The sequence below is a fragment of the Chionomys nivalis genome, chromosome 26, assembly GCF_950005125.1.
Source record: "Chionomys nivalis chromosome 26, mChiNiv1.1, whole genome shotgun sequence".
NCBI lineage: Eukaryota > Metazoa > Chordata > Mammalia > Rodentia > Cricetidae > Chionomys > Chionomys nivalis.
This window is the reverse complement of record NC_080111.1, coordinates 1,500,513-1,524,660: the sequence shown is the minus strand read 5'-3', so window position 1 is coordinate 1,524,660 and position 24,148 is coordinate 1,500,513. Positions and strand designations below refer to the sequence as shown.

At 46.4% G+C, this 24,148-nt stretch overlaps 1 protein-coding gene across 2 annotated transcripts in view; it reads left to right on the top strand.

Annotated features, from left to right (window-relative positions):
• The first annotated feature begins 286 nt into the window (after positions 1-286).
• LOC130866940 (aldehyde oxidase 4) overlaps positions 287-24,148 on the top strand; it is a 49,880-nt gene continuing 26,018 nt past the window's right edge. Inside the window, exons 1-13 of one of the 2 annotated variants that reach the window (XM_057758601.1) lie at positions 287-340; positions 3,422-3,479; positions 9,065-9,161; positions 11,063-11,171; positions 13,221-13,347; positions 14,384-14,445; positions 15,747-15,830; positions 16,456-16,536; positions 17,654-17,798; positions 18,005-18,097; positions 20,164-20,315; positions 22,053-22,146; positions 23,833-23,942. In XM_057758601.1, coding sequence (XP_057614584.1) covers positions 287-340; positions 3,422-3,479; positions 9,065-9,161; positions 11,063-11,171; positions 13,221-13,347; positions 14,384-14,445; positions 15,747-15,830; positions 16,456-16,536; positions 17,654-17,798; positions 18,005-18,097; positions 20,164-20,315; positions 22,053-22,146; positions 23,833-23,942 — 1,266 coding nt within the window. Of the gene's footprint in view, positions 341-3,421; positions 3,489-9,064; positions 9,162-11,062; positions 11,172-13,220; positions 13,348-14,383; positions 14,446-15,746; positions 15,831-16,455; positions 16,537-17,653; positions 17,799-18,004; positions 18,098-20,163; positions 20,316-22,052; positions 22,147-23,832; positions 23,943-24,148 lie in introns of both variants that reach the window. The other variant, XM_057758599.1, reaches the window with a different exon arrangement.

Sequence of the window (24,148 nt, the reverse complement as noted above, 5' to 3'; positions counted from 1 at the left end):
GAACCAGTCTCAGACTTCAAACGGCCACAAGAATGCTTGGCTCTCTCATGCCAGAGAGAGGACCAGATGCTGCCAAGAGTTGCCAAGCCTCTGTGGGCCAGGCAAGCAGGGCTGGCAGCATGACTATAAATCTCACCAGTGTTGGGTTGTGCCGCTGGCTTTGACTTCCCCGGGACCAGTCAGCTCCCAAGTCCCTGCTCTGGTGTACCCGTGATAGACAGGCAGATATACTTGCCAGTGGGGCATTGACTTCATTTTTGCGTCTTTTGGTTTTTCCATCGACACGATGCCTTCCGTTTCCAACTCTGACGAGCTGATATTTTTTGTGAATGGAAGAAAGGTAAGTGTCTGGCATGCGTAAGTTTCCTTCACGGAGAGGGTGAAGTCAGAGTGGTGCCTCTCCTCAGAGTCTCGGTAGGAGTACAACTGTAAACATGGGTCCTTATCTCCACTTTCGCATCAGACGGTGAAACCGTGGAGAATCTGCTTGCTTTTCATCCTCACTCGGAGTCGAAAGGAATATTTTATTTTGTATGACACCAAGAATTCTGACAGGACCGCTTCAGGCTGCAGGGGTGAGCAGCCGACGTCCTTCTGTATTGGTTAGATATGAGCTCCACCTGAGTTCACTAATGCCATTTGCCCAGGAAAGAGGCAGGACCCTGGGGGCAACAACAGCCAATGAATCTCAAATGGTATAAAATGATAGCAATTCCCTCAGCCAAGCCCATCACCCTGGAGCCAGAGACTCCCAGGCAAGCAGTGCAGAAACTAGGCTCTGCAAAGGACAGAGCCAAGAGATGTTCTCGACCTCGTTCTTCAGAGGAAAAACAAGCATATGGGAAGTGCGGAGTACTTTATAGTCAGAATTTATATTAATTGTGTGTGGCAGTTAACAAGAAAGAAAACAAGTAAAATTAAATACTATTTTAGTAATTTGTTAAGTCTTGTTTCCTATACCTCCAGGTTGCTATATTGCTGAGTTTTCTAATGGAAGAAACAAAACTTCAAGAAAGGCAAAAATTCTTCGCAATTTTTCCAGTCAAATAGTTGAGAAAAGGTCCTTTCTGAAAGCCTTGTAAACTTGTAAACACAGAATGAGAGAGAGAGAGAGAGAAAGACAGGCAGACAGACAGACAGAAAGGAAAAAAGCAGAACAGAAAGAAAACCTGGTATAGCAATATGGGATGGCCCAAAAGAGCCTAGGACATCAGAAGTAAAACTTTTGACAATCTAGGGATTGCAAGGCTGAGGTTTGTGTTGGGGGGAAGGGGGAAGGAGTTTTGTTGATGTGTCCTTTAATGTTCTTTGATGTTTTAATACTAAAATGCTCACATACAGGCTTCCCAAACGTGAGTTTCCAGTCTCTTCAATGTGTAACTGAAGTGCAGGTGCTTTTAGCTCATTTTTATCTTACATATTTCTAGGACAAATTGTAGATGTCAAAAAAGGGGGGGGGCAATCTACACACTCCTGAAGATGGTGTTCTGGCCACAACCGGTTCCTTTGTTTAGACTTGGGGCTCAAGTTGGCAATGCCCATCACTCCACAGTCTTCCCAAGGTGTCTCACTTGCCGGGGCCTTTTCTTTCTCTGAGCCTCCCCCATACACTTTTCTGGCCATGTCAAACTGTCTCTTTTCCAGCTGCCTTTCATGTGCCCATGCAGAAATGCAGAGAGAGGCCGTATTTGTGGGGCGCAAACGCCTGGCTTCTGAATTTGCGAAAGCAGTGGCAGGAGACACAAACCTCTTTTTGTTTCTTTTGTTTGGGGACTCAGCAACGATCTTGGATCTGTACGCGGTCCTCTTTGAAAACGCGCCTCACCAGTGCGCGGCTCTCTAGGGCGGGCTTATTTTTCATGGGCTTGTCCTACTGTTGAAGACACAGGCTACCTTTCTGTTCCTCCCCCACCAAGCCCTCCCTCCCAAAACGCCGCGTGAACCATCATCCTCACTCAGCAGAGCTGCTGAGTGAGTGTGAAATCACAGCAAGGCTCGTCCTGGTGGCTTTCCAAATTCCAGTACAGTTTGCCTTCCCCACAGCTGGTGGATGCCCAGTGTTCTCTGTGAAAACATCTGTCTTGTTGATAGCTGGCATACAGGCGCTTGCTCCGGGCTGACTTCCAGCATTCTGCTGCTCTCCTGTTGCCGTCCCTGGGTTGTTTTCAGTACACACTGGCGATTGCTAAGGCCCTCGCTCCCCCGTTTCCTATGCTTGCTAAGAAGAGGTTTGCTCCTTCATGCAGTTCCCGAGATCTTTTTCAAGCAGCTGGGAATGCTGGCTGCTTGGCTTCTGATTTGCAGCTGACAGGCTTTTAATCACTCCAAATCAAACCTCACTCTTCTTCTGGAACCCTGCCCTACTCTGTGCTCCTTGGACCTGAGACAGGCGTGGCTGGAGGGGACAGCAGTCCACCTGTGTGGCAGTCACTGCAAACACGAGGACTGAAGGGGCAGACAGTTTTTACCAGACATGCTATTGCAGGAAATTCAAACCTGAGGTGTCATCAGGTCTTGATCTGGGGACAGAGGAAGCGGGAAGAGGGAGCGGCAGTTCTTAGGCGGGAAGAGGGAGCGGCAGTTCTTCAGGTTAATCAGCCCCTGTTGCTATCTTGTGCCTGGCTTTGACAATCATCTCCATGTTCTCACAGATAAGAGTGGAAAAGAACATGAGATTCGGATGCTCCACCTCTGCTCTTAGGCCCCTACACACACACAGAGCCTGGAGTGTGGGTATTGGGCTAATCTCTGCATTGGTAAATCTTCTGGGGACTTTAGAAGGCGACCTGCAAACAGGAGGTGTGGAGTAGAGACCGGCGGTTCATTTGCCATGCGCAAAGGCGATGAGGAGGCCGGGAGGATGGTGCCCTTAGCTCCACGTCTGGGTTCCACGCTGCTTTGCTTCTGACTCGCTTTCCCCATCTGGCCTGACAGTCCCCAGCAGAGAGACTGGCTGGATTCCTTCAGGTCTGGAGGCCAGCGGGCTTTCTTAAGTGCCAACTGCCATAACACTTGGCGCTCAGCTGAGGGCGGAGCTGTGACAAGAACCACGTGGCTCTCCCTCACACCCTGGTAGAGCTGGGAAGCGAGGGCCCTGGTACTTCCTGGTCTTCTCTGCTGACATGTTTGCCCAACTTTCTGCGCTGTGAGTGATCAGAGTCATGTTTGCGCATCTGTTTCCCATTTTTTTCCAGCTAAGTCAGGAGTAAATGCTTGCCGTAGATGATAGAGAATTCAGACAAGCATTTCCTCCTGACTTTACCGAGTGAAGAACGGTCTCTCCAAAGTTTTGGTTCCAAGAATCACTGAGAGATTTCTGTAAAGCCACCCACATTGTAAACGCGCCCTCCCTACAGAGGCTTGGATTGCTGTAACCCATGACAACATCTTCCTCAACCCCTCCCCTTGTTTCACACTGTAGGTCGTAGAGAAGAGCCCTGACCCTGAAGTGAATCTGCTCTTCTACCTGAGGAAAGTTCATATCCTTTGACGGTAAATGGGTAGAAAATGGCTCAGCGTTCTCAGAAGGGCTGGTGGGGTGGTGGCTCAGTGGTGAGAGCCCATACTGGTCCTCCCCAAGTCCCAACACCCACATCACACTGCCCACAACCACCTGGAAGTTCACACGCCCAGCACCAGAGGGAGCCGACTCTTATTCTCAACAGGTGTGCTCACGCGCACACAAAAACACAGCACACATTCACATAGACACATTCACATAAATAAAAATAATAAGAATAAATCTTTTAAAACATAATGATGAGAAAAGCCACCTGCAGCCATTCTAGGTAAATGATTTGCGCTCCCGTTTGTGGCTTCTAGTTGGAGCTCCAAGAATGGCTGTATGGATTCATAATAGACTTACAGATTCATGTTTGTTTATTGCATTTTCACCCTCCCAGGGACCGTGAGTGCCTACTCTGTAAACAACCTCGTGACTTCGGAGGCCCATATTCACCCCAGGGATTAAACATCTCTAGGCAAACTTGTGTCCTGCCAAGCGTTCAGGGCGTCAAACGTTCAGGGCGTGTGTCCCCGAGGATGGTGTCCCCACAAGACTTTTTAGCTGACTCCTCCTACACCCTTGCGTAATTCTTGACAGAGAAAACAAACTTTGATAAATATGTTTCCAAATTCTGATGTTCTTTCAGACCTTCACCTCTGACTTTTCAATCCTTTTTCCTTTGGGTTTGGATTTCCCTCTCCTGTGAAGTGTTCATCAGACACTGGTAAACAGTTCTCCGAGAAGAGTTTCTTGTGTTTGAGCATGACAGTGAAGGAGTGGCACTAGCTAGTGCCTGGTGCTGTGGTTACACAATCTCTACATGAGCTGGCATAGAACTGCACACATAGGCGTGTAAATGCATGTGTAACAAAGTAGGTGGACACGTACAGGTACATAAACACATATGTAACAGGTGGACACACACAGACGGGTAAACACATGTGTGACAGGTGGACACACAGGCGTGTAAACACATATGTAATAGGTAGACACACAGTCATGTAAACACATAAATAGCAAGGAGACTTTGCATAAGTTCTGTCCTCCAGTTCTGCTGCTAGGGTCCTGAATTTTGTCTCTTTTCACATTTGGAGAGAGAACCACAGAACACGTGTAGGACAGGGGACAACCCTAAGGACGTCAGTTCTCTCTTCTACCACACGAGTTCAGGCATCAAAATCAGATTCAGGCTCGGCAGCAGGCTCCTTACCCAGCGAGTCATCTCTCCAGCCTACTATCCCCATGTGGATATCATCAATTGAGGAGAGCTGGGTCATGAAAATATATGGTTGTCTCTTATTGTTCCCGTGAGACCGCAATAATTTATTTTTAAATTAAACGCATATACTCACTGGGGTGAGGGAGACAGCTCAGTCAGTAATGTATCTGTCTTGCAAGCACAAGGACATGAGTTCAATGTTTATAAAAGCATTTAAGCCAGGCAGTTGTGGCGTGTACCTTTAATACCAGCAGGCAGGAGGCAGAGGCAGGAGGACCTCTGTGAGTTCAAGGCCAGCCTGGTCTACAAGAGCTAGTTCCAGAACAGGCACCAAAGCTACAGAGAAACCCTGTCTCCAAAAACCAACCAAACAAACAAACAAAAAAGCATTTTAAACACCAGGCATGGGTACACCGGAGAGGGAGAGACAAGTAGATCGCTGGAACTCACTGGTTAGTTGGCTTAGTGTACTTGTCCAATTCCAGACCAGTGAGAGACTGGTTTTTACACACACACACACAACACACACACACACAATTTTTGACTGGGTGTGTGGAAAGACGCTGAGGTTGGCTTCTGGCCTCCATGTGGGCACACATAAGCCAAGCTCTGTTGCCAGGCACTAGGAAGTCAGAGGTGAATACGATAACATCATCCTTTCTCCTTCTGTCTCCCCATCTCTCAAGGAACACCTGTAAAATCTCCCTTCGGTTGCTCCCTGAGGCCTGTCTTGACAAAGGTGTTCTAGAACTAGCCTGTCCCTGGTGCCTGATCTTCTCTCTCCAGACTCCTTCTGCCCACTCAAGTCTTACAATCTCACTACCTGGGTCATCATTTTGCAGTCCCCTCCCCATGAGCGCCATGGACAGCTGGAATCCTCCTCCCCATCCCACTAGCTCCCCTCTGCCCCCCTTCAAAACCTCACCCCTAATCGGCAAAGCCCGTCACTGCCTCCCTTCAAACCATCTCTAAGGCCCTCACACACTTTGCCATGCCTTTTCTAGGTTTCCCAAAAGAAAGCAATATCAAGAGTAACCTGATTCAGACGCAGATTTCCAGGTAACCATGGCCAGAGACAACACTAGGTGAAACTCCTGACCCCCAGATTGCCAACACCCCTTATGCACACTGCTCAAGGGTGACAACCTGAATCTGCCATTCTGGATAAATGGGGCTCTCCAGAGTTCCAGGCCCCGACTTTTGATTAGAGCCAAGGGTGGAGGTGCTATTCTTACCTGTCCCCTAGTGGGTCCTTCTGATGAACGCTTGGCTCTGCCAGCAACTGTGCCAACTTAAAGCACTTTCACGGGACTCCTGTAGACCCTCCCTAAGTCCTCGTTCTATGTTTACCATCATAATTTGTTAATCTTTTCTTATATTACACCTTTCATATTACAGAAATGCCAGGCCCCACAAAACCCCAATTTACTGCTGTCTTAGGCCCTTCTACTGTTCCACCTCCTCTATGCACAAAATCAGGATTTGTGATGGCCTTTGTCCCCAACTGAGTCACCATACCCATCCCCCGCTGGCCTGCCCAGATCTGCTGGGTCAGAGGGTGATGATTGTCAGAGGGAGTTTATCTCTGTGAGATCTTAGATCTGGGGTGAAACTGTGGACATGGATATCTCCGAAGCATTCTTGTCCTTCTCATCCCCAACATCCAGCTCTGCAATTTTCAAAATAGTTCTTCTTCATCCAAGAGGCTGGGGAATATCTTTGTTGGTGGAGTACGTGCCTAGCATTCATGAAGCTCTGGCTTCAGCTCTTGACGTCACACGAACCAAGTGTGACAGTGGACACCGTATTCCCAGCCTTGGAAAGATAGAGTCAGGAGGATCAGAATTCAGGGTCACCCTAAACTACAGAGTGAATTCGAGGTCAGCCTGGACCACAAGGACCTATCTTAAAAACAAACAAATAAAAACAACAGTTTGTGTTTACCCAAAGGACAAATTTTATGGAGCACTAAATATTCAGAAGCTGTGCAGGCACTGCCGTTGGCCCATCATAGCGAAGGAGACGGCCGTACCAGGCACGAGGGGGAAGGGATTGGAGCCATGTTGTAAAACATAAGAAAGGAAGCCCAGCCTGGCATGGAGAGAGATGATGAGACGAGATTAGGGTTGAGCACACAACTTTTCAGCCAAAGCTGAAGTGCTGGAGCCAAGGGTGTTCTGATCAGAGGCATGGGACCAGAAGCAAAGGAACATCTTGTTTTAGAGAAATAAACACAGTTCTTGTTGGCTATGTTGAGGGCTGAATGTGACAGAAAAGGAAGAGATGAGCAATGAGAACTTTGAAGAAAGGGACAGGGTCTGGCCCTGGTGGCATGTTCCCTGTACATGTTATCTGTCCGTTTAGTCTAAGACAGCTTCTAAGAATGCTGCTGGGCTGTCTGTCCATCTTAGAGGCAGTGAGAAATCTCTTCCCTGCGAAGGACCAAAACACAAATTTTCAACGCATGGCTTCTGCTCACTCCGAGTCCTGTTTCTGCTTCTGGCACTTACAAAAACAAGCACAGCTACTTCAAGCTGAGATTGCGTAGGACACACCCGTCCTACACCGTTATCGGTGGTTTATTTGAAGCTTGGATTTAGCTGAGAGTCCTGTATTTATCTGGCCACGTGGTCTAATGAGGAGCTCTAAGATGAGCCAATAGAATGCAGAAGGAACCAATCAGGGCTTTCTGTGGGGGCCAAAAGAGAGTTTTGGAACCAGCTGGTCGATGTCCAGACAGCAAAGGGCTTATAGGAAGTCACATGTTGACACGTGTTGTCATGTGATGTCACGGGCTGTCGTGTGATGTGACATGCTGACCACATGAAGGCTCAATTCCACCTTTGAGCCAGAGAGCATTTAGACTTCTTGACTTGAAACTTTCCAGACTCCCAAAGCAGTAACAAACCACTCTCTGCCTTCTGTGCCCTAGTCACAGGAGCGCTGTAAGGTCCGACCCACACTGCCTCCAGCCCTCTCTCTCAGTCCTGAGCTGCCTTAACCCGCTCAGAATTAAAGAGCAGAGTCAGGTATGCAAAGCCTTCTTGGAGAGGCTGCAAAGAACTCCTTGGCTAGACGTTCCAAACACCGGAAGTATCCTGACAGCAGCTCTTCACCAAGGGCAGCAATCAAGGGAAGACAATGACTCAACCACAGCCCAAGCCAATTACCGGCTCCACCCACAATCCTTTTAAACTGCACCCAGAAAAGGTCCCAAGCCAATTCTGCTAGGTTCCTGGGCACACCTTAAAAAGAAGAAAAAAAAACAGGATTTGCATATATCATTTGTTCTTTCTTTGAGAAAATATGCAAGCATCTGACATAGTGATTAGGACTGGCTCAAGAGTCATGGTTATTATTGTATTTACTAACCTGCGCATTGAACCCAGGGTTGCACACACATCAGCAAAACACGGTCCGCTGCTGTTCTGTATCCTCAGCCCATAAATTAATGTTTTCTAATTCCATAAGAAAGCAAAAGGAAATCCTGCTGTACTAGAGAAAATTGAGCCTCCCAGAAGGAGGTCTCTGAATCTTACACAAACCACCTTCTATGGCATCCAAAGACTGGGCGCGGCACTATATGGATTCATCTCCCGTGGCCCACAGTTCTGAGTTCTGCAGAGGCCATGAGCTTTTCCACATTGCATTTGGGTGCAAACACTGAGCTGCTGGCATCAGGCTCATGTGGTTTGTGTGTCTTACTCAGGCAGAATGCACACATGGTTCACGGCAGACATACATGCGCATTGACCGCAAGGCACTGCCCTACACCCACTGGGAATGGCAATGCATCTCCTTTCTTGGTTTTGCTCTTAAGAAACAGAGTCTCTCTGTGTATTCCAGGCTACCCTAGATTTCCCTGTTACTCAGGCTGTCATCAAACTTGCAGCAATCCCCCTGCCTCAGCCCTCCCAAGCCCTAGTAATAGTAACTAAAAATTGCAACGTCCAGCATCTGCTAGTTCTTTTTTTATTGCTTAATGTTGTTGTGGGTGCTGAGGATAGAACTTATGGCTTCAGGAATCAAGCACTCTACCAACGAGCTACACCCCCAACTACTAGCTCGCCACCTTTCCAACTGAGTTGGAAATTCTTATATTCTGAAATGCCATGGGACCCAGTTTTCAAAAACCTGGTATGGCTCTTGGTTAGCCCCTCCTCAGCTTTCATCAGTGAGCTGGGAGGTAGGCAGAAACTTGAGCCAACTCTTTCAGTGAGAAGCCCCAACCAGCGCGGTACACGATTCCTGACCACCGCGCTTGTTATTGGCCTCCAAGGGAGAGATACGGAACAGCCGAAGCTACTCGGGTTCCTTTTCCTTGACTCTCCTCCTTCCAGTCCGTCTCACAGGCACTAAATATGGCTGTGGGGGAGGAGGCTGTGGCGCCTGCACGGTGATGGTGTCAAGATATGATCCCAAGAGCAAGAAGATTCAGTATCCTTTTCTCTGGCCTGGCTACGCTCTGGGCATACCTGGGAGGGACAAGGAGACTTCCCCATGAAGGCCTCACTTTCCCTGTGACAATGCACCCCTCCCTTCTGTCTCCAAGACTCACCCTGCCTCCACCTCTCTTCCACAAATGTTTTGCCCAGCAGGACTTACTTGTAGTGTGTTCTGAGCTCTCGGGGCTCTGTTCTCTGTTGCTGTAAAATAGTTCCTGTTCTCTGAACAGGAGGTCAGAGAAGTGTCTGCAGGAACGGCTAGGGTGGAGTTACAGTCTTGGTGAGATTTAGGCCCTAGCACACCCTGACAAGAGTCGTTTTCCCAGGAGGAGAGAGTGATTACTCAAACCAATCTGCATCATCTTGACCTGAAAATACAAATCTGCTGTCTGGTGGTAGAGGTGACGGCGGAGTCTAGTGTAACTGCCAGATTTTGCCTTGGGTGATGGGTGGGCAGTGTCATTCACGAACCATAGAACTTGGAGGAGGAGGAGGAGCTGAGGAAGCAGGAAGTGGCAGATTAGTTGAGGACACATCCAGGGTCCTTGTGAGCTGTCTCTAGGGGATTGGCCGACAGGTGTTTCTATACAGAGCTTTACCGTTCAGAGAAGGCTATAACTCCAGAGTTACAACTTATGGGGTGTACTAACCGTAATAGCAAGACGCTGGCAAAATAACTGAGTGCTTATTGAATGTCATACACTGTTCGAAATGCTTATATATTAGCCGGGCGGTGGTGGCACACGCCTTTAATCCCAGCACTCGGGAGGCAGAGGCAGGTAGATCTCTGTGAGTTCGAGGCCAGCCTGGTCTACAAGAGCTAGTTCCAAGACAGGCTCTAAAGCTACAGAGAAATCCTGTTTTGAAAAACAAAACAACAACAACAACAAAAAAAAAACTAAAAAAAAAAAAAGAAATGCTTACATATTAAATATGTCATCAAATTTAGTTCTCCAAGCAATGTCAAGGGAGTGTGACTGTCGCCCATGTTTAAAACTGAGAAAGAGCAGCAAAAAAAATTAAGTTTTATGTATGTCTTCGTGGTAGATGCAGGTTCTCAGCCAGACCATCTGAAAGGTAGCATGGACTTCAGAAGAGCAGAGAGGGGTGGGACGTTGTCAGAAAACAGAACGGGAGATGGGCAAAGAAAGATGTGTGCGTACGTGTACACATACACACACTCACAAACATGACCGCAAACACACTCACATGTATCCGCATGCACACATGCATCCACTCACCCACACATACCTCTGCACACACAAACAACACACGTCCTGACACACATACTGACACACACATATGCTCTCTCTCTCTCTCTCTCTCTCTCTCTCTCTCTCACACACACACACACACACACACAGAGTCAAATGCTAAACCAAAAAGGAAGAGATGCAGGAAGGAATGATATACACATATGAATTCCCAAATATAACCTAGTCAGCCCACTATGTTTCTTGTATACATACATTTTCATGGTTGACCATTTGGGATCAGATAACCAGAGAGTGCTCTTCCCTGGGGAAGACTCTTTCTCCCCCTCTTGGTATTCCTTACTTACCTATGGTTCTTTGCATCAGGCTAAGGCCTTCAGTGATATTTACAATCCAAAGAAGAAAACTTCCTTACTTGTCTTAAAAGGAGAAAGAAAATAAAATAAGAAAAGGTGAAGGAAGGTCACTTGGGAGTCCAACATGAAAGCATCCTCTCTTTTACTTTCTCCACTTGGGGAGCAAGTTCTTTCTCAGGCATGGCCAAAAGTCTATGGTGTTCTCGGTCATCTTCTCTATGGATGGGGAAATACAGCCTTGCCGTTCTCCTGGACTGAAATAACTGTATTGTCACCCATCCTCCATGATTTCAGTGTATTCTCTTTACATAAGCCCATCCCAGCCACTACCCAGCCACAGCATGCCTGGTGCCCATCTGTTCTCTTCACGGGGCAGCCATTACCACAGTGGAAGGCGTGGGAAGCATCAGAAAGAGGATTCACCCCGTGCAGGTAAGATCAGTGTGTCATGGGGACCAGATGCTGGTACAGGCATGGCCCACAGTCTGGTGTGTTGTCCCGAGCTCTCCAAGATGGTACAGGCATGGCCCACAGTCTGGTGTGTTCTCTGTAGCTCTCCAAGATGGTACAGGCATGGCCCATAGTCTGGTGTGTTCTCCAAGCTCTCCAAGCTCGAAATCCTATATGTTTTTACTATCTAAGAGATCTTCTCAACTTCGTACTTACCAGTAACTAAAAGACCAGGGCAGTCTTACTCAAGAAGAAAATGAAGCAGAAAACCAAAGTTTATAGAAAACAGACTTCTTCACTCCTCACTGTTCCAAAGGGTGGGATGCTGATGAGAACTCAGCTGTGTGTGAGATTTTTTTTTCCAGGAACATCACCCAAGTACCTGCTACAGTTAAAATCAGCAGGGTGGTTGCTCAAGTTGGGAAGGCTATCCAAAGATGGGGCAACATTGTTTCCTTGTGACTGAGCAGGAACTCTTGCTGACTGAATTTTAAAGGCAGAATGTAGAAAGAGAAGGTTCCTTCCTTGAAAGGTTATAGTGGGAACACAGAGATGTCATTGCCACCCACTCATCCCCATCCCCCCCCCCCCCCCCGCCAGGGAGACCTGTCCATTCCAGCCGTGAGCTAAAGCGGCTGTGTTCTGTAGATCTTACCCTGCAATCACTTCTCCTCACTTTTCTTCTAAAAGTGCTTCCTTTGATGTTTAGTAGATTTAACTCTCTCAGGTCTTGATGGAACATGAGTCACATCTGGTCAGTGGTGCCCCGGAGCGGGCTTACCCTGGCTTGTGGAAGCCGATTGTTAAATTTGTAGGTTTTCCACTGGCTGTTTTTAGATATATCCTTAAGTCGAATTAAACTAGACACCCTTGGTTTGTATAATTGTGCTTGCTGTGGTAGTTGAGGTATTTGTACAATAAAAATTGGAAAAGAAGAGGCACGTGAAGGGTTCTGCCTCACTGGGAGAGCCATGTGTTAAACACACCAGCAGGTTCTACAGCCTAGACTATCTATCACAGCAGACACAACTGCCATGTAGCGACAAATCCAACACAGCCATGTTGTCCCCTCGCACTAAAATAATGTCTGTCCTTTCTGTCAAGCCACAGACAGAATATCTACTTTCATTATAGGGACCATGGTGTTGGAGGGCGGGGAAGGGGGCAGAACGTTCATTTGAGAGCACTCGGATCATACTCAAGTCAGCTAGGTGAGTGTGTAGAGACAGAAAGGCCGAACTGAGTAACACACCTGGCTCCATTGGCAGCTTCCTGGCTTAGGGATTTTGTACAGAGCAAATACATTGGCATTTTTTCCACTGTTTTCTCTGCATGAGATTGAATGTGCATGATTTAAATGTGTGACTAGCCCAACAATATAAAGGAGACATCCATTTTTTTAAATGTATAGATTATAACATTTAATACACCAAAAAGTCTCTAAATAAGGAAAAGCATGAAGACGCCTGTCCAGAGCCTGCTCAATGATTCACACAGTCATTTATTCTGTAAATTTCAGGGCTAATGGTAAAGATGAAGGAAAATTGAATAAATCACCCAAAGGATAGAGTAAGTAAGCTACTGGAGGAAAAAAGAAAGCAGGCATGAGAATCACTTTGTTATTAGACTTTTTTTTAAACAAAAGTACATGTATCTAACTTCAAGAAATACATGTATCTGACTAAGAAATACACATATCTGACCAAGAAATACATGTATCTAACTTCAAGAAATACATGTATCTGACTAAGAAATACACATATCTGACCAAGAAATACATGTATCTGACTTCAAAAAATACATGTATTTGACTTCAAGAAATACATGTATCTGACTTCAAGAAATACACGTATCTGACTTCAAGAAATACATGTATCTACCATGAAATACATGTATCTGACTTCAAGAAATTGATCTTCTTCCTCCAGAGGCATTTCTCCTGAAGTTGTTTTCAGAAAGTTTAGACTCTGCGCTGCTGGCTAGCATGCAAGGCCAAAGGCCTAATGCACTAATGGTGTACCTGTCTCGCAGGAACGGCTTGCCAAGTGCCACGGCACACAGTGTGGGTTCTGTAGCCCTGGCATGGTGATGTCCATCTACACGCTGCTCAGGAACCACCCAGAACCGACGCCTGATCAGATCACCGAGGCACTTGGAGGTGAGGCTTTGTTTGGCAAGTGATGCTTAGGGAACTAAAGATAGATGGCCCAGCTCCTTGGATAGACACTGAGGCAGATGAACACCATCTTGGTTCTGCAGCCCTGAGGCTGGTAGCCGAGGTAATACTGACTTCATTACAAGACCTTTTCTTTTCTTTTATTGATGCTTTAATGGTAATTTTTTTTCAGGGGAGGGGTGAGACAAGGTTTCTCTATAGCTTTGGAGCCTGTCCTAGAACTAGCTCTTGTAGACCAGGCTGACCTCGAACTCACAGAGATCAACCTGCCTCTGTCTCCTGAGTGCTGGGATTAAAGGCGTACACCACCACTGCCTGGCTTTGTTGCTTGTGTTTTAACTAGTCAAAATAACTCGCTAACATTACTTACTAAAATCAATCCTACAAAGAAAAGAGGAAAGAGATTTTCGGGTACTGTACATCTTTATGCGCTGGCTGGTTGGGGGGTGGCTCAGAAACAATGGGTTATCAAAAGCAAGCAGCAAGCAATTCAATTCCTAAGATATAGTGATAAATCTAAGTATAAAAATTCTGACTTTGTATCTAAAAAGACACGTTAACAAACGTAGTTTCTATCGCAAACCTTCCTAGTTTCTGGATATGAGATCTCAGGTATTATTAACAGTATTGATCCAGCTCATTGATCTGAAAGGCCGTTCCTTGTCCCTTTCCACAAATGACACTGGCAGAAACTCGATCATGAGGAGAAGATGTGGAAGAAAACTAGCTCAGAGTTCAACTTCAATGTTTTTGGAATTGGCACGCAGGTGTTCCTTAGTATTTTCTCTCAACAACTTCTTCATTCAAAATTTTGAGTTTCTGGTTAACTGCTGTGTCCCATGGTTTTGGTTGTAATTTTAACCAAGCCAGAATGGAGTGAGCAATCAGTCATCTTTTCATTACTCAGTGAAGCACTGAGCAAAGATAAATTTGCCTATTTTGCTGAGAATGCTAAGCATAAATGTGCAGTCTATTTCTGTATGAGACCTAAAGACCTGACTTGCTCCTTGCTTACCAGGTAATCTGTGCCGATGTACCGGATACCGACCAATTGTAGAAAGTGTGAAAACCTTCTCACCAGTAAGTTAAAATGCTGTAGGTTAATATTCTGTTGACTTAATGTGTGAATAGACTTTTACATAAAACAGCCTATTTTATCCACTCTCTCCAGAAGAACTCCACACTGCCCATTCTAACCACTGGGGGTTGCTAGACGCCTACTGATTGTATTTTTTAATTTGTATTTATTCATCCACAATTTTATACCTGTATGTAATGTACTTTGGTCGTGATGCCCTCCATTACCCTCTCTTACCCCGCCCCAGTCCCGCCAAACACCTTCACCTTCCCAACCTGTCCCCCTTCGTGTCTTTTTTCTGGGTCACCCACCCCAGATCCGCATTTTAACTAGGGTTGCTTACGAGACCGCAGATGAAGGGGTCTTTTACTTGAGCAAGGGCGCCATCTGGTGGCTGTGCTGCTGAGGAGCCGGGCTCCCTTATCCCGGCAGACATAATAGCTTGTGGTTCCTCAGGAAGGGATCATGAATCATGAGTCCCCACCTCATCCACAGTGCTGTGCTGGTAGACTCCATTTTGTGCAGGTACTCACACTGAGTTCATCAGTGTAATGCACTATTACAACAGGGGCAGACAGTCTTGAAATATATGGTTTTCGGGATCCACTTTTGCCTCCCCAAGACTTCACTGCCGCTGTAAAGATAAAAGCCCTCTGCGTGGGCTGACCACCATGGTAGACCTAGCCTGCATGTTCTCACGTCTGGTGGGAAGCCTCAGTGACCGATCCCATGGGCTCCAATCCCATGTGTCCCCCCCAGCCCAGAGTGACAGTTTGCGCCCCCACTGTGAGCACAGTTGCGCACTCTATTTTTCTCTAATTGTCCAGAAGCCGAATAGCCTGCTGCCTAACCTCCCAACACGAAGAGCTTTGGGCATGTTTGCTGCTGCTTGTGGTGTGAAGCTAACCAAGCTCTTACACACCAACTTACCCCACTGGGTTACGTACATCCCGGCCCCTCTGCTTTTGGTTTTGCTTATGTATTTTTGATTTGTTTGGATTTTTTTTTGTCCTTGAGACAAGGGTTCCTGTAGCCCAGGCTTGCCTCTAACTTTCTACATATCTAAGGATGGCCTCGAACTCCCAGTCCTCCAGCCTCTACTTTTCAAGCACCTGCTGTTTCCAGGCCTTGCTACCTATGTTAACTGGAAACAGCAATAATGCTGTCGGACCTCCTTCCTCTTGGCCCAAAGCAGAAGTGAGGAACCCACAGACCTGTTAGGTGGGGATACAGATATGGAGGCCTCAGGCATCACGTTCAAAGGGCTGACCGCGAAGTTGCCTTAAATTGTAATACTCCCTAGGGATCGACTGTTTGCCAAATGAAAGGATCTGGACAGTGCTGCATGGATCCAGATGAGGGGTCTTTTGTGAGTAGAGAGGAAAAAGTAAGTGTCTGTTTTTCCTATACCTTTAGGGATTGACTCAGAAAATGTCCACAAAAATCCAAATGTATCTAGATACATTTCTTTTCAGTCATTATCATTACAAGGCAGAAATATTTGAGAGTAAGTGGAGGGGAAGACTTGGCAGCAGGAACATAGGACATCTGGTCACACAGCATCTGGAGAGAGAGATGCATGCTGGTGTCCGGCTCCCTTCCTCCTTTTCATTCAGTCTGAGCCCATGGGATGGCATCACACACATAAGCCCAGTCCAGACCCTCCCTCACATACGTGGCTGGAGGTTCATCCACTAGAGGATTCTAGAGCCTTGTTGAGTTGATAATCAAATATTAGCCAGGTCAGGCAGTTTTGTGCTCATAGAAATACAGTAATACAGGAGGAAGTCCAATGCTCGCCTCTGACAGCTGAGAAATACAGAGTCTCATCCATGGGATTAGACAACGTCCCTCAGTCCTGGGAGTGACAGGAGAATTCTACATGAGGGAGCCCTGTGACTCCAGCATCCTGCTTCATATCGGGTTATCATGGGGAGCGCCACACTCAATACAGCTGTGTGTCTCTCAGTAGCTCTGACGTTCCATTTTCTGTTGTGTTGCGTGGTGTCCAGATATGTACCAAACTGTACAACGAAGATGAGTTCCAGCCCTTGGACCCGTCGCAGGAACCAATATTTCCTCCTGAGCTGATTGTAAGTTGCTATGCTTTCCTGGTCTCACAATACGGCGTGGCACGGGCCTCTTTGTATCACACTATAGAACCTCTCTAGTTACTAAGAGACGGGTGTGTGCCCACCACAATGGAGTCATTTTTAGGGACTCGTTCAGCTCTTTCAGTAGGTGATCAAACCGGAGCACGTGAAAGAGGGGTGCTGCCAGGACCTCAGAGTTTAATTGGCTGAATCCCTTCAGCTGGAGATCCCGAGGGCAGAGCGTAGAGGAGTCAGTGAAGGTCATGCAGGGCCTGACGGGTGTCTTAAGGCCAATTTGGAAAATGGGAAAATGAGACTAAAATGATGTTTGGGACAATGGAATTGACTGTTCTATCAGCCAGCCACTGGTTCAACCTAGTAAAGAAAAGGCAAAAAGGAAAAATAACAAGTCACATTGTGGTAGGTCTGGACTCCTGTTACTGTGTCCTAGAGAAGCCATGACAGGAGAGAGAGAATTACCATGACCTCTCAGAACCCAGTGCCATGTGCCCCTCAGAGCATGAGAACTTAGACACCTTGGCTATGAGTCAGGTTTTTAGTTTATTTTTTATGGATCATGGAATGGTTTGCTTTAATTGTCGGCTTGAAATGACCTAGCATCACTTGGGAAGAGTTTCCGTGAAGAGGTTGTCTATACGGAGTTGGCCTGTGGGCATGTCCAAGGGCGGATTTGCTGAAGACCCAAGAGGCAAGGGCAAGGAAATACATTTACCTGCAGTTTTCCCCAGAATCAAGGAGGAAATATTCTCAGCTTCCCTCCACCTCACCTCACATAGATTTAGCAGGGAGGCAAGTTAGCAGAGCCGTGGGGTAAGTCTCCTGAGAAGCCAGGTCTTCCTCAGGGGCTATTTCTGGTGGAGATCCTAATTCTTCAATGGCAGGCCAGAACTGGAACGGACCAAGGCACTTGCCCTATCTGAAGTGCCTTTTCAGACAGTCACTTCACGAGTATAAACACTGCCCTTAGATGCCTCGCGGGATATGGTCTCGTCGATTTGGTAGTTTCAGCCCACCCTTCCCTAATCCCCAAGAAGGCTAGAATGACCCGTGGGCCATTGGGATCCCCAGAAAGCACAGTGGCTTTTCTTCTCTGCAGAGAATGGCCGAAGACCCAGATAAGCGGAGGCTGACGTTCCGAGGGCCGAGGACCACCTGGTTCGTGCCTGTGACCTTGGAGGACCTTCTGGAACTCAAATCCAGCTATCCAAAAGCCCCACTTGTCATGGGGAATACCTCAGTGGGTATGTGTTATTCCTATGTTTTAGTTCAGGTCGGGTAACCGAAGCCCCTCCTCAGACTCTCCCTAAGCGTGGCTCATTTCGATTCATGGGACTCAGTGTCCTTTAAGGTTTTTTTTTCTTTTGCAAATAAATTATGTACATGATAGTTTTTATGTACCAATAACCCACTGATCACTTTCTAATTGCTTCCTGTTTCTCTCCTTAAGGACCCAGTATTAAATTTAAAGGTGAATTTCATCCAGTTTTTATATCCCCACTTCGATTTCCAGAATTGCACTTGGTGAAGAACACAGAAAATGGTAAGTGGTTTGGTTTTCAAATGGAGCATCAGCCTTGGCTCAGTGGGATGCCAGTGACAATAGCAACACCTCACAGAAGTCCTGGCTTTGCTTCTTCATCCAGAGCATCTGGGCATGTGCTATGTGTTCACCATAAGTGTTCTCAGGACATCTCACTCACTGGGTCACCAAGCATCACGTTGTCATTGAAGCCATGACAGCAAGAAGGTTCCAAAGAGCTCAAAGAATTTAGCCAAGTACAGAAAGATCGGTCCAATAAACCCTTAAGACATTTTCTCTTTTGAGGCTCATCGCACACACATGCGTACCCATGCACGTGCACACACACATGAACACACACGTGAACACACACGTGAAATCTTGATCACGAGATTTAAAATGCTCATTCTTTTCACATGTCGCCAGATACATTTACATGTCACCAGGTACATTCACATGTCGCCAGATACATTCACATGTCACCAGGTACATTCACATGTCGCCAGATACATTCACATGACCTCACTTTGCTCATTAGGACAGCCCTAGGAGACAGACCTATCCCATACCTTGGGATCTCCAGTACCCTATGGAAGATTCAGAATCAAATGATCTAAATGATTTCCCCGGCCTCCCAAGTCAGGTCCAGATCCCGTCTTCTTTTTGCTGAGAATGCCCGAACAAGGCTCCCTGATACACCAGGACACATGCAATGCAATTGAATAAATAATAATAGATGATAAGAGCTAAAAATACTAAGCTGAAATAATTTTAAAAAATACAAGCATGGTGAAGAAACCAACTGGGTAATTTCTTGCTATCCCTCTGACGTGTCTGTCTTAAGTCAGGTGGCTCGTCACTTTTTTTCTTAACTATTAGAATATCTCTATCAACAGATATGGAGAGAGGAAAAGATGGATTAAGGGAGACTATCCTGGCACATAGGTGAGGGAAGGTCATTGGCAAGGGTGTAGAGATGGACAACAGAGCTTACAGAGCTACATTTGTTGTTCCAACTTGTATTCATTGCCGTCCCTCCTAGGAGCAGGAAACTGCTTCCCTCATGGACTCTTCAAGAAGCTTTTTTTTTTTTTTTTTGGTTTTTCCAGACAGGGTTTCTCTGTGGTTTTGGAGCCTGTCCTGGAACTAGTTCTTGTAGACCAGGCTGGTCTCGAACTCACAGAGATCCGCCTGCCTCTGCCTCCCAAGTGCTGGGATTAAAGACATGAGCCAACACCGCCTGGCTGCTTTTTTTTTTAATGTGCAGTAGGTTAATTGGTGCCAGGCACATACTGAGAATTTTTTAGTCCCTCTCTTGTGGACTGTATTAGACCTGGTAGACTACACTACTGAAATCACGCCCTGTTAGCACGTTTGCAAATCCTGTGATGAGTAACTCATGAGAACAAGCACAGGTGGAGGGGTGGCTGGTTACAATGTTTCCACAGTGAGGAAACAGAGTATCAAACTCATGAGAAAAAGCGCTGGGGGGTGGGGTGGCTGGTTACAATGTCTCCACAGTGAGGAAACAGAGTATCAAACTCATGAGAACAAGGGATGGGGAGTGGCTGGTTACAATGTTTCCACAGTGAGGAAACAAAGTGTCAAACTCATGAGATCAAGCCTCTAGGGAGCGGCTGGTTACAATGTTTCCACAGTGAGGAAACAGAGTGTCAAACTCATGAGAACAAGGGGGGTGTCTGGCTACAATGTTTCAATGTTTCCCCAGTGAGGAAGCAGAGAGTGTCAAACGCTCAGTTCTCTTTCTTTATGTTTTATTGTTCTTTCTCCATCCTGGACTCCGTATTATAAGACAGTGCTGCCCACCCTGAGGGAAGTCTCCCGTTAGTTAATCTTCTCTCAAAATGCCCTCAGATACGCGTAGTATGAGCTTTACAATTTTGTAGGTTCTCCTCCATCCTATCAAGTAAACTTAAATGCTGGCCATCACAATAAAGCAAATCATTAGAAGTATCCCTAATTATCATTAGTTGTTGCCATCCCAATTAAATGCATGAAGGACAGATCTATTTAGAAACAGGCCTGCATGCTCACTGTAATCTGATGTTCTCTTTTTTTGCATTCAGGGGCAACAATAGGGGCTGGACAGAGCCTGGCACAGTTGAAAGATGCCTTGGATTTCCTGGTTTCGGAGCAACCAAAGGAGAAGACCAAGACCTTCCATGCCCTTCTGAAGCATCTGAGGACGCTTGCAGGGCCCCAGATTAGGAATATGGCTGTATGCTATCTATTGTTCTATAAGCTAAGCCACAGTGTATATGTGTGTGTATGCTCATATGTGTGTGTGTATGTGTGTGTGTGTGTGTTCCAAATGACAGATATCACAAGTGTATGTGTTGGGGGAGGTGTGTGTATGTGTCTAAAGTGATCACTAATCATGATAATCATGCCATCAAAAGAGACACAAATTCTTGTTCCAGTTATCCTAGGGAAGCCACTTGAAGTCCTTAAACCAAAGTCACTTGAGTTCGGAAGCTAAAGTTAGGCGGTGGTGGCACACGACTTTAATTCCAGCACTCAGGAGGCAGAGGCAGGTGGATCTCTGAGTTTGAGGCCAGCCTGGTCTACAGAGTGAGTTCCAGGACAGGTAAAGTGATACAGAGAAACCCTGTCTTAAAAAACAAAAGTAAAACAAACAAACAAAGACCAACCACATGAGACTGTGTCCAGGGTCCCATCAGCTCTGGCCATCTATGAAGCATGTCTTTCTGAGGGTGTAGCTAACAAGATCCTGCCTTCCCAGATGCTCTTCTGATTGGCTCTCTCTTACACCTTGTGCCAATGTCCATTCTTGGATCCTTGGATCCCCAGGTGTCTAGATGGCTCACTTACTGGGATTTTCCACTACTTAAGATTTCAGCGTAATTGGCTCAAAACCACTCCCTACTGCATGTACAATGAGCAAACCATCAGGATGTGGTGGCCCAGCAGACGTGGATTTCTCATTATTGTCTCTGGCCTTCTGCTGATTCATAAATCTGCCACATACTCTTACATCTGTATTTTATGTCCATTTTGTGAAGGACCTTGCTCCTCTCAATGAACTTGTTCCCATAAGTCTCCTAAAGACCCCCGTTCAAGCCTGTCCTAAGCAGACTCTGATGAAGGGTTAAGACTACAGAGAAGCATTGGGTTTCTCTGCAGCTTGGCAGCCATCCTAAATGTAAATGTGCCATACTCCGGGTCTGTTTATGGGGCTGCAGGCTCTCCACTTTCCCTTATAGGACTTCCTCTCTCTCTCTCTCTCTCTCTCTCTCTCTCTCTCTCTCTCTCTCTCTCTGTGTGTGTGTGTGTGTGTGTTCGTGTTTGTGTGTATGTGTGTGTTATACCATCACTTTTCCCCTAACCTTTTCCCTAGGTCTCCATTTACCCCTCTTACTTAGTTTTATGAATGAGGCTGACATCACTCCCTAGGTCTCCATTCACTTCTCTTACTTGGTTTTATGAATGAGGCTGACATCACCCCCTAAGTTTCCACTCACTTCTCTTACTCAGTTTTATGAATGAGACTGACATCACTCCCTGGGTCTTCATTCTCTTCTCTTACTTAGTTTTACAGATGAGGCTGACATCACTCCCTAGATCTCCATTCCTTATTCTAACTTGGTTTTATGAATGAGGCTGACATCACTCCCTAGGTCTCCATTCACCCCTCTTACTTGTCTCATGAATGAGCATGTATATCAAGGAAGGCTTCTGAACAGACACAAATGTGTGTTAGGACCGTTTTTCTCCTCACCTGTGCAGGTGCTTTCGTGGCTGTGTCATTCAGGTGGGTCAGAAGTGAGAGATAAGCATCATGTGATGTCTGGATGATTTAGCTGCTTCCAAATACCCCCAGATCTTTCTGCAAAGCAAAAGGGAAAATTTAAAACGTATGCAATTATCTGTGTGCATGGTTCTTTACTTGTCAGAGAACGGAGTGAAGCTTTTTCTAATGTCCTCTTTGTATTAGTCTTTAGGAGGGCACATGGTGAGCCGGCCCAATTTCTCTGACCTCAACCCCATTCTAGCAGCAGGAAACGCTACCATCAATGTGATGTCTAAAGGTAAGAGGCCAAGCTTTAGGTGTTTGATTTTATACTTATGAATATTGCAGAGATCCTGTCATATATTATGAAATAGAAACTCAAACCTGGCGTTGGTGACGCATGCCTTTAATCCCAGCACTTGGGAGGCAGACGCAGGTGGATCTCTGTGAGTTCGAGGCCAGCCTGGGCTACAAGAGCTAGTTACAAGACAGGTTCCAAAGCTACAGAGAAGCCAGGTCTCAAAAAAACGGGGGAAGAAAAGAAAGAAAGAGAGAGAGAAGAGGGGGGAAGGAGGGAGGGAAGGAAGGAAGGAAGAAAGGAAGGAAGGAGGAACTTGAGAATATCTTACTTGGCCCCTGAGCCTCAAACATCTCCTCAAATCTGAGCCAGAAGCTGTGGTTTCCTTGCTGTCCTTCCAATTGCTCTCTATAGGCTGGATTAATGTCTCTGATATTTTTCTTAAATATTTGATCTATAAGCAATCAAAATTATAGCATCAAAGAAGTTCAAAACAAGAATCAGGGCTTATGTCATAAGTAGCTCAGTGGATTAAATACTTGCTGCCAAACCTGGCAATCTGAGTTTGATTCCCGGGACCCACATGGTCGAAGGAGAGAACCAGAGTCCTCAGGTTGTCCTCTGACCACCACACGAGCAGTGTAGCACTTGTACACACAATTAATAAATCAGCAAATGCAAAAGACAGAGAAAAGATTAAGAGACTTCTCGGCAGCATTAAAGTTTACGACACATTTCTTTCCCTGGTTTTGAAAAGAAGGTAGTTTTTATATGCAACTCATTACTCCTTTTTATTCAAATATAAGCTTTGGGGAAGAAAAATAATCTAAATGTAGGTGAATAAAAGCAAGTTGTTGCTATTCACAGTGCTACTAATGTAAACTCTCTTCCCTTAATTTAAAACAGTGGTTCCAATGATTTTTTAACTATCTAGGAAAAAGGGCACGTGCTTATCATTTTAACCAAAGAAAAGGAGATGGGGCTGGACAGGAAGCTTCATAGCAAAGTGCTTGCTGTATAAGCAACATGAGTTCAATCCCCAGAACCCACCGGGGCAGGGGAGGCCAAACATGGTGACTTTCTTGTAATCCCAGAAGCTGGAGAGGGACAGCAAGCAGATCCCTGTGCAGTCAGTCTCCCTAACTGTCACGTTCAAGGCCAAGTGGCAGACCCTAACTCAAAAGAAGCCAAGGTAGAGAGAACCCCGGGGACAGTATCCATGGTTGATGTAACAAGGTTGTTACATGCATGTGCAAGCTTATGAACACGGACGTGTGTATCCACACCCACGTGCGCGCACACACACACATACACACACACTCACTCCACTATGCTACCTTGGAAAAGTAGTTTAACTTCCCCGATCTCCCCTTTCTGATTTGTGAAATGTTATACATTGTAGCAGGTTGTTGAGCAATAATGTCAAAGATCTTTAAGCCCAGTGGCCTGCAATGGGCTATGAGACTTTCAGCTCACCTGGTTTAACCGTGTCATTCTAAAGCCTGGAATCCCCACCCCAAGTTCATATGACTTGCCTCAGGCAGCCCAGACTGGAGGCTAGAACTTAGTCCCCCAGACTCCGGCTCCTAGCCCACACCAGTTCATCACACCAGACATTCCAGATACTCATGGTGTAGTCTCCTGTTTGATAAATGTGTCCTAATCCAGATCCTTTCTCTGTAACAGAAGGAGAACAGCAGATTCCTTTCGATGATGCTTTCCTTGAGGGATCCCCTGAAACCAAGCTGAAGCCAGAATGGGTGATGGTGTCTGTCTCCATCCCGTACACTACCCAGGTGAGCTTCCTGTACTTGCAGCCTGCCTACACGTGTCCCCTTGCGCTGTGCTTCCAAACGGATGGGCCTCTCTATTGCAGATGACTGCTTGTGAGAGAGTCTGGGGCCACCCACAGTGAGGGATTGAGTCCCAGATGACCATCACAGTTGTTTCCATGGAAGGGCCACCTGTGACTTTTCAAGGGGTTCCTAAAGGGACGCCGGCC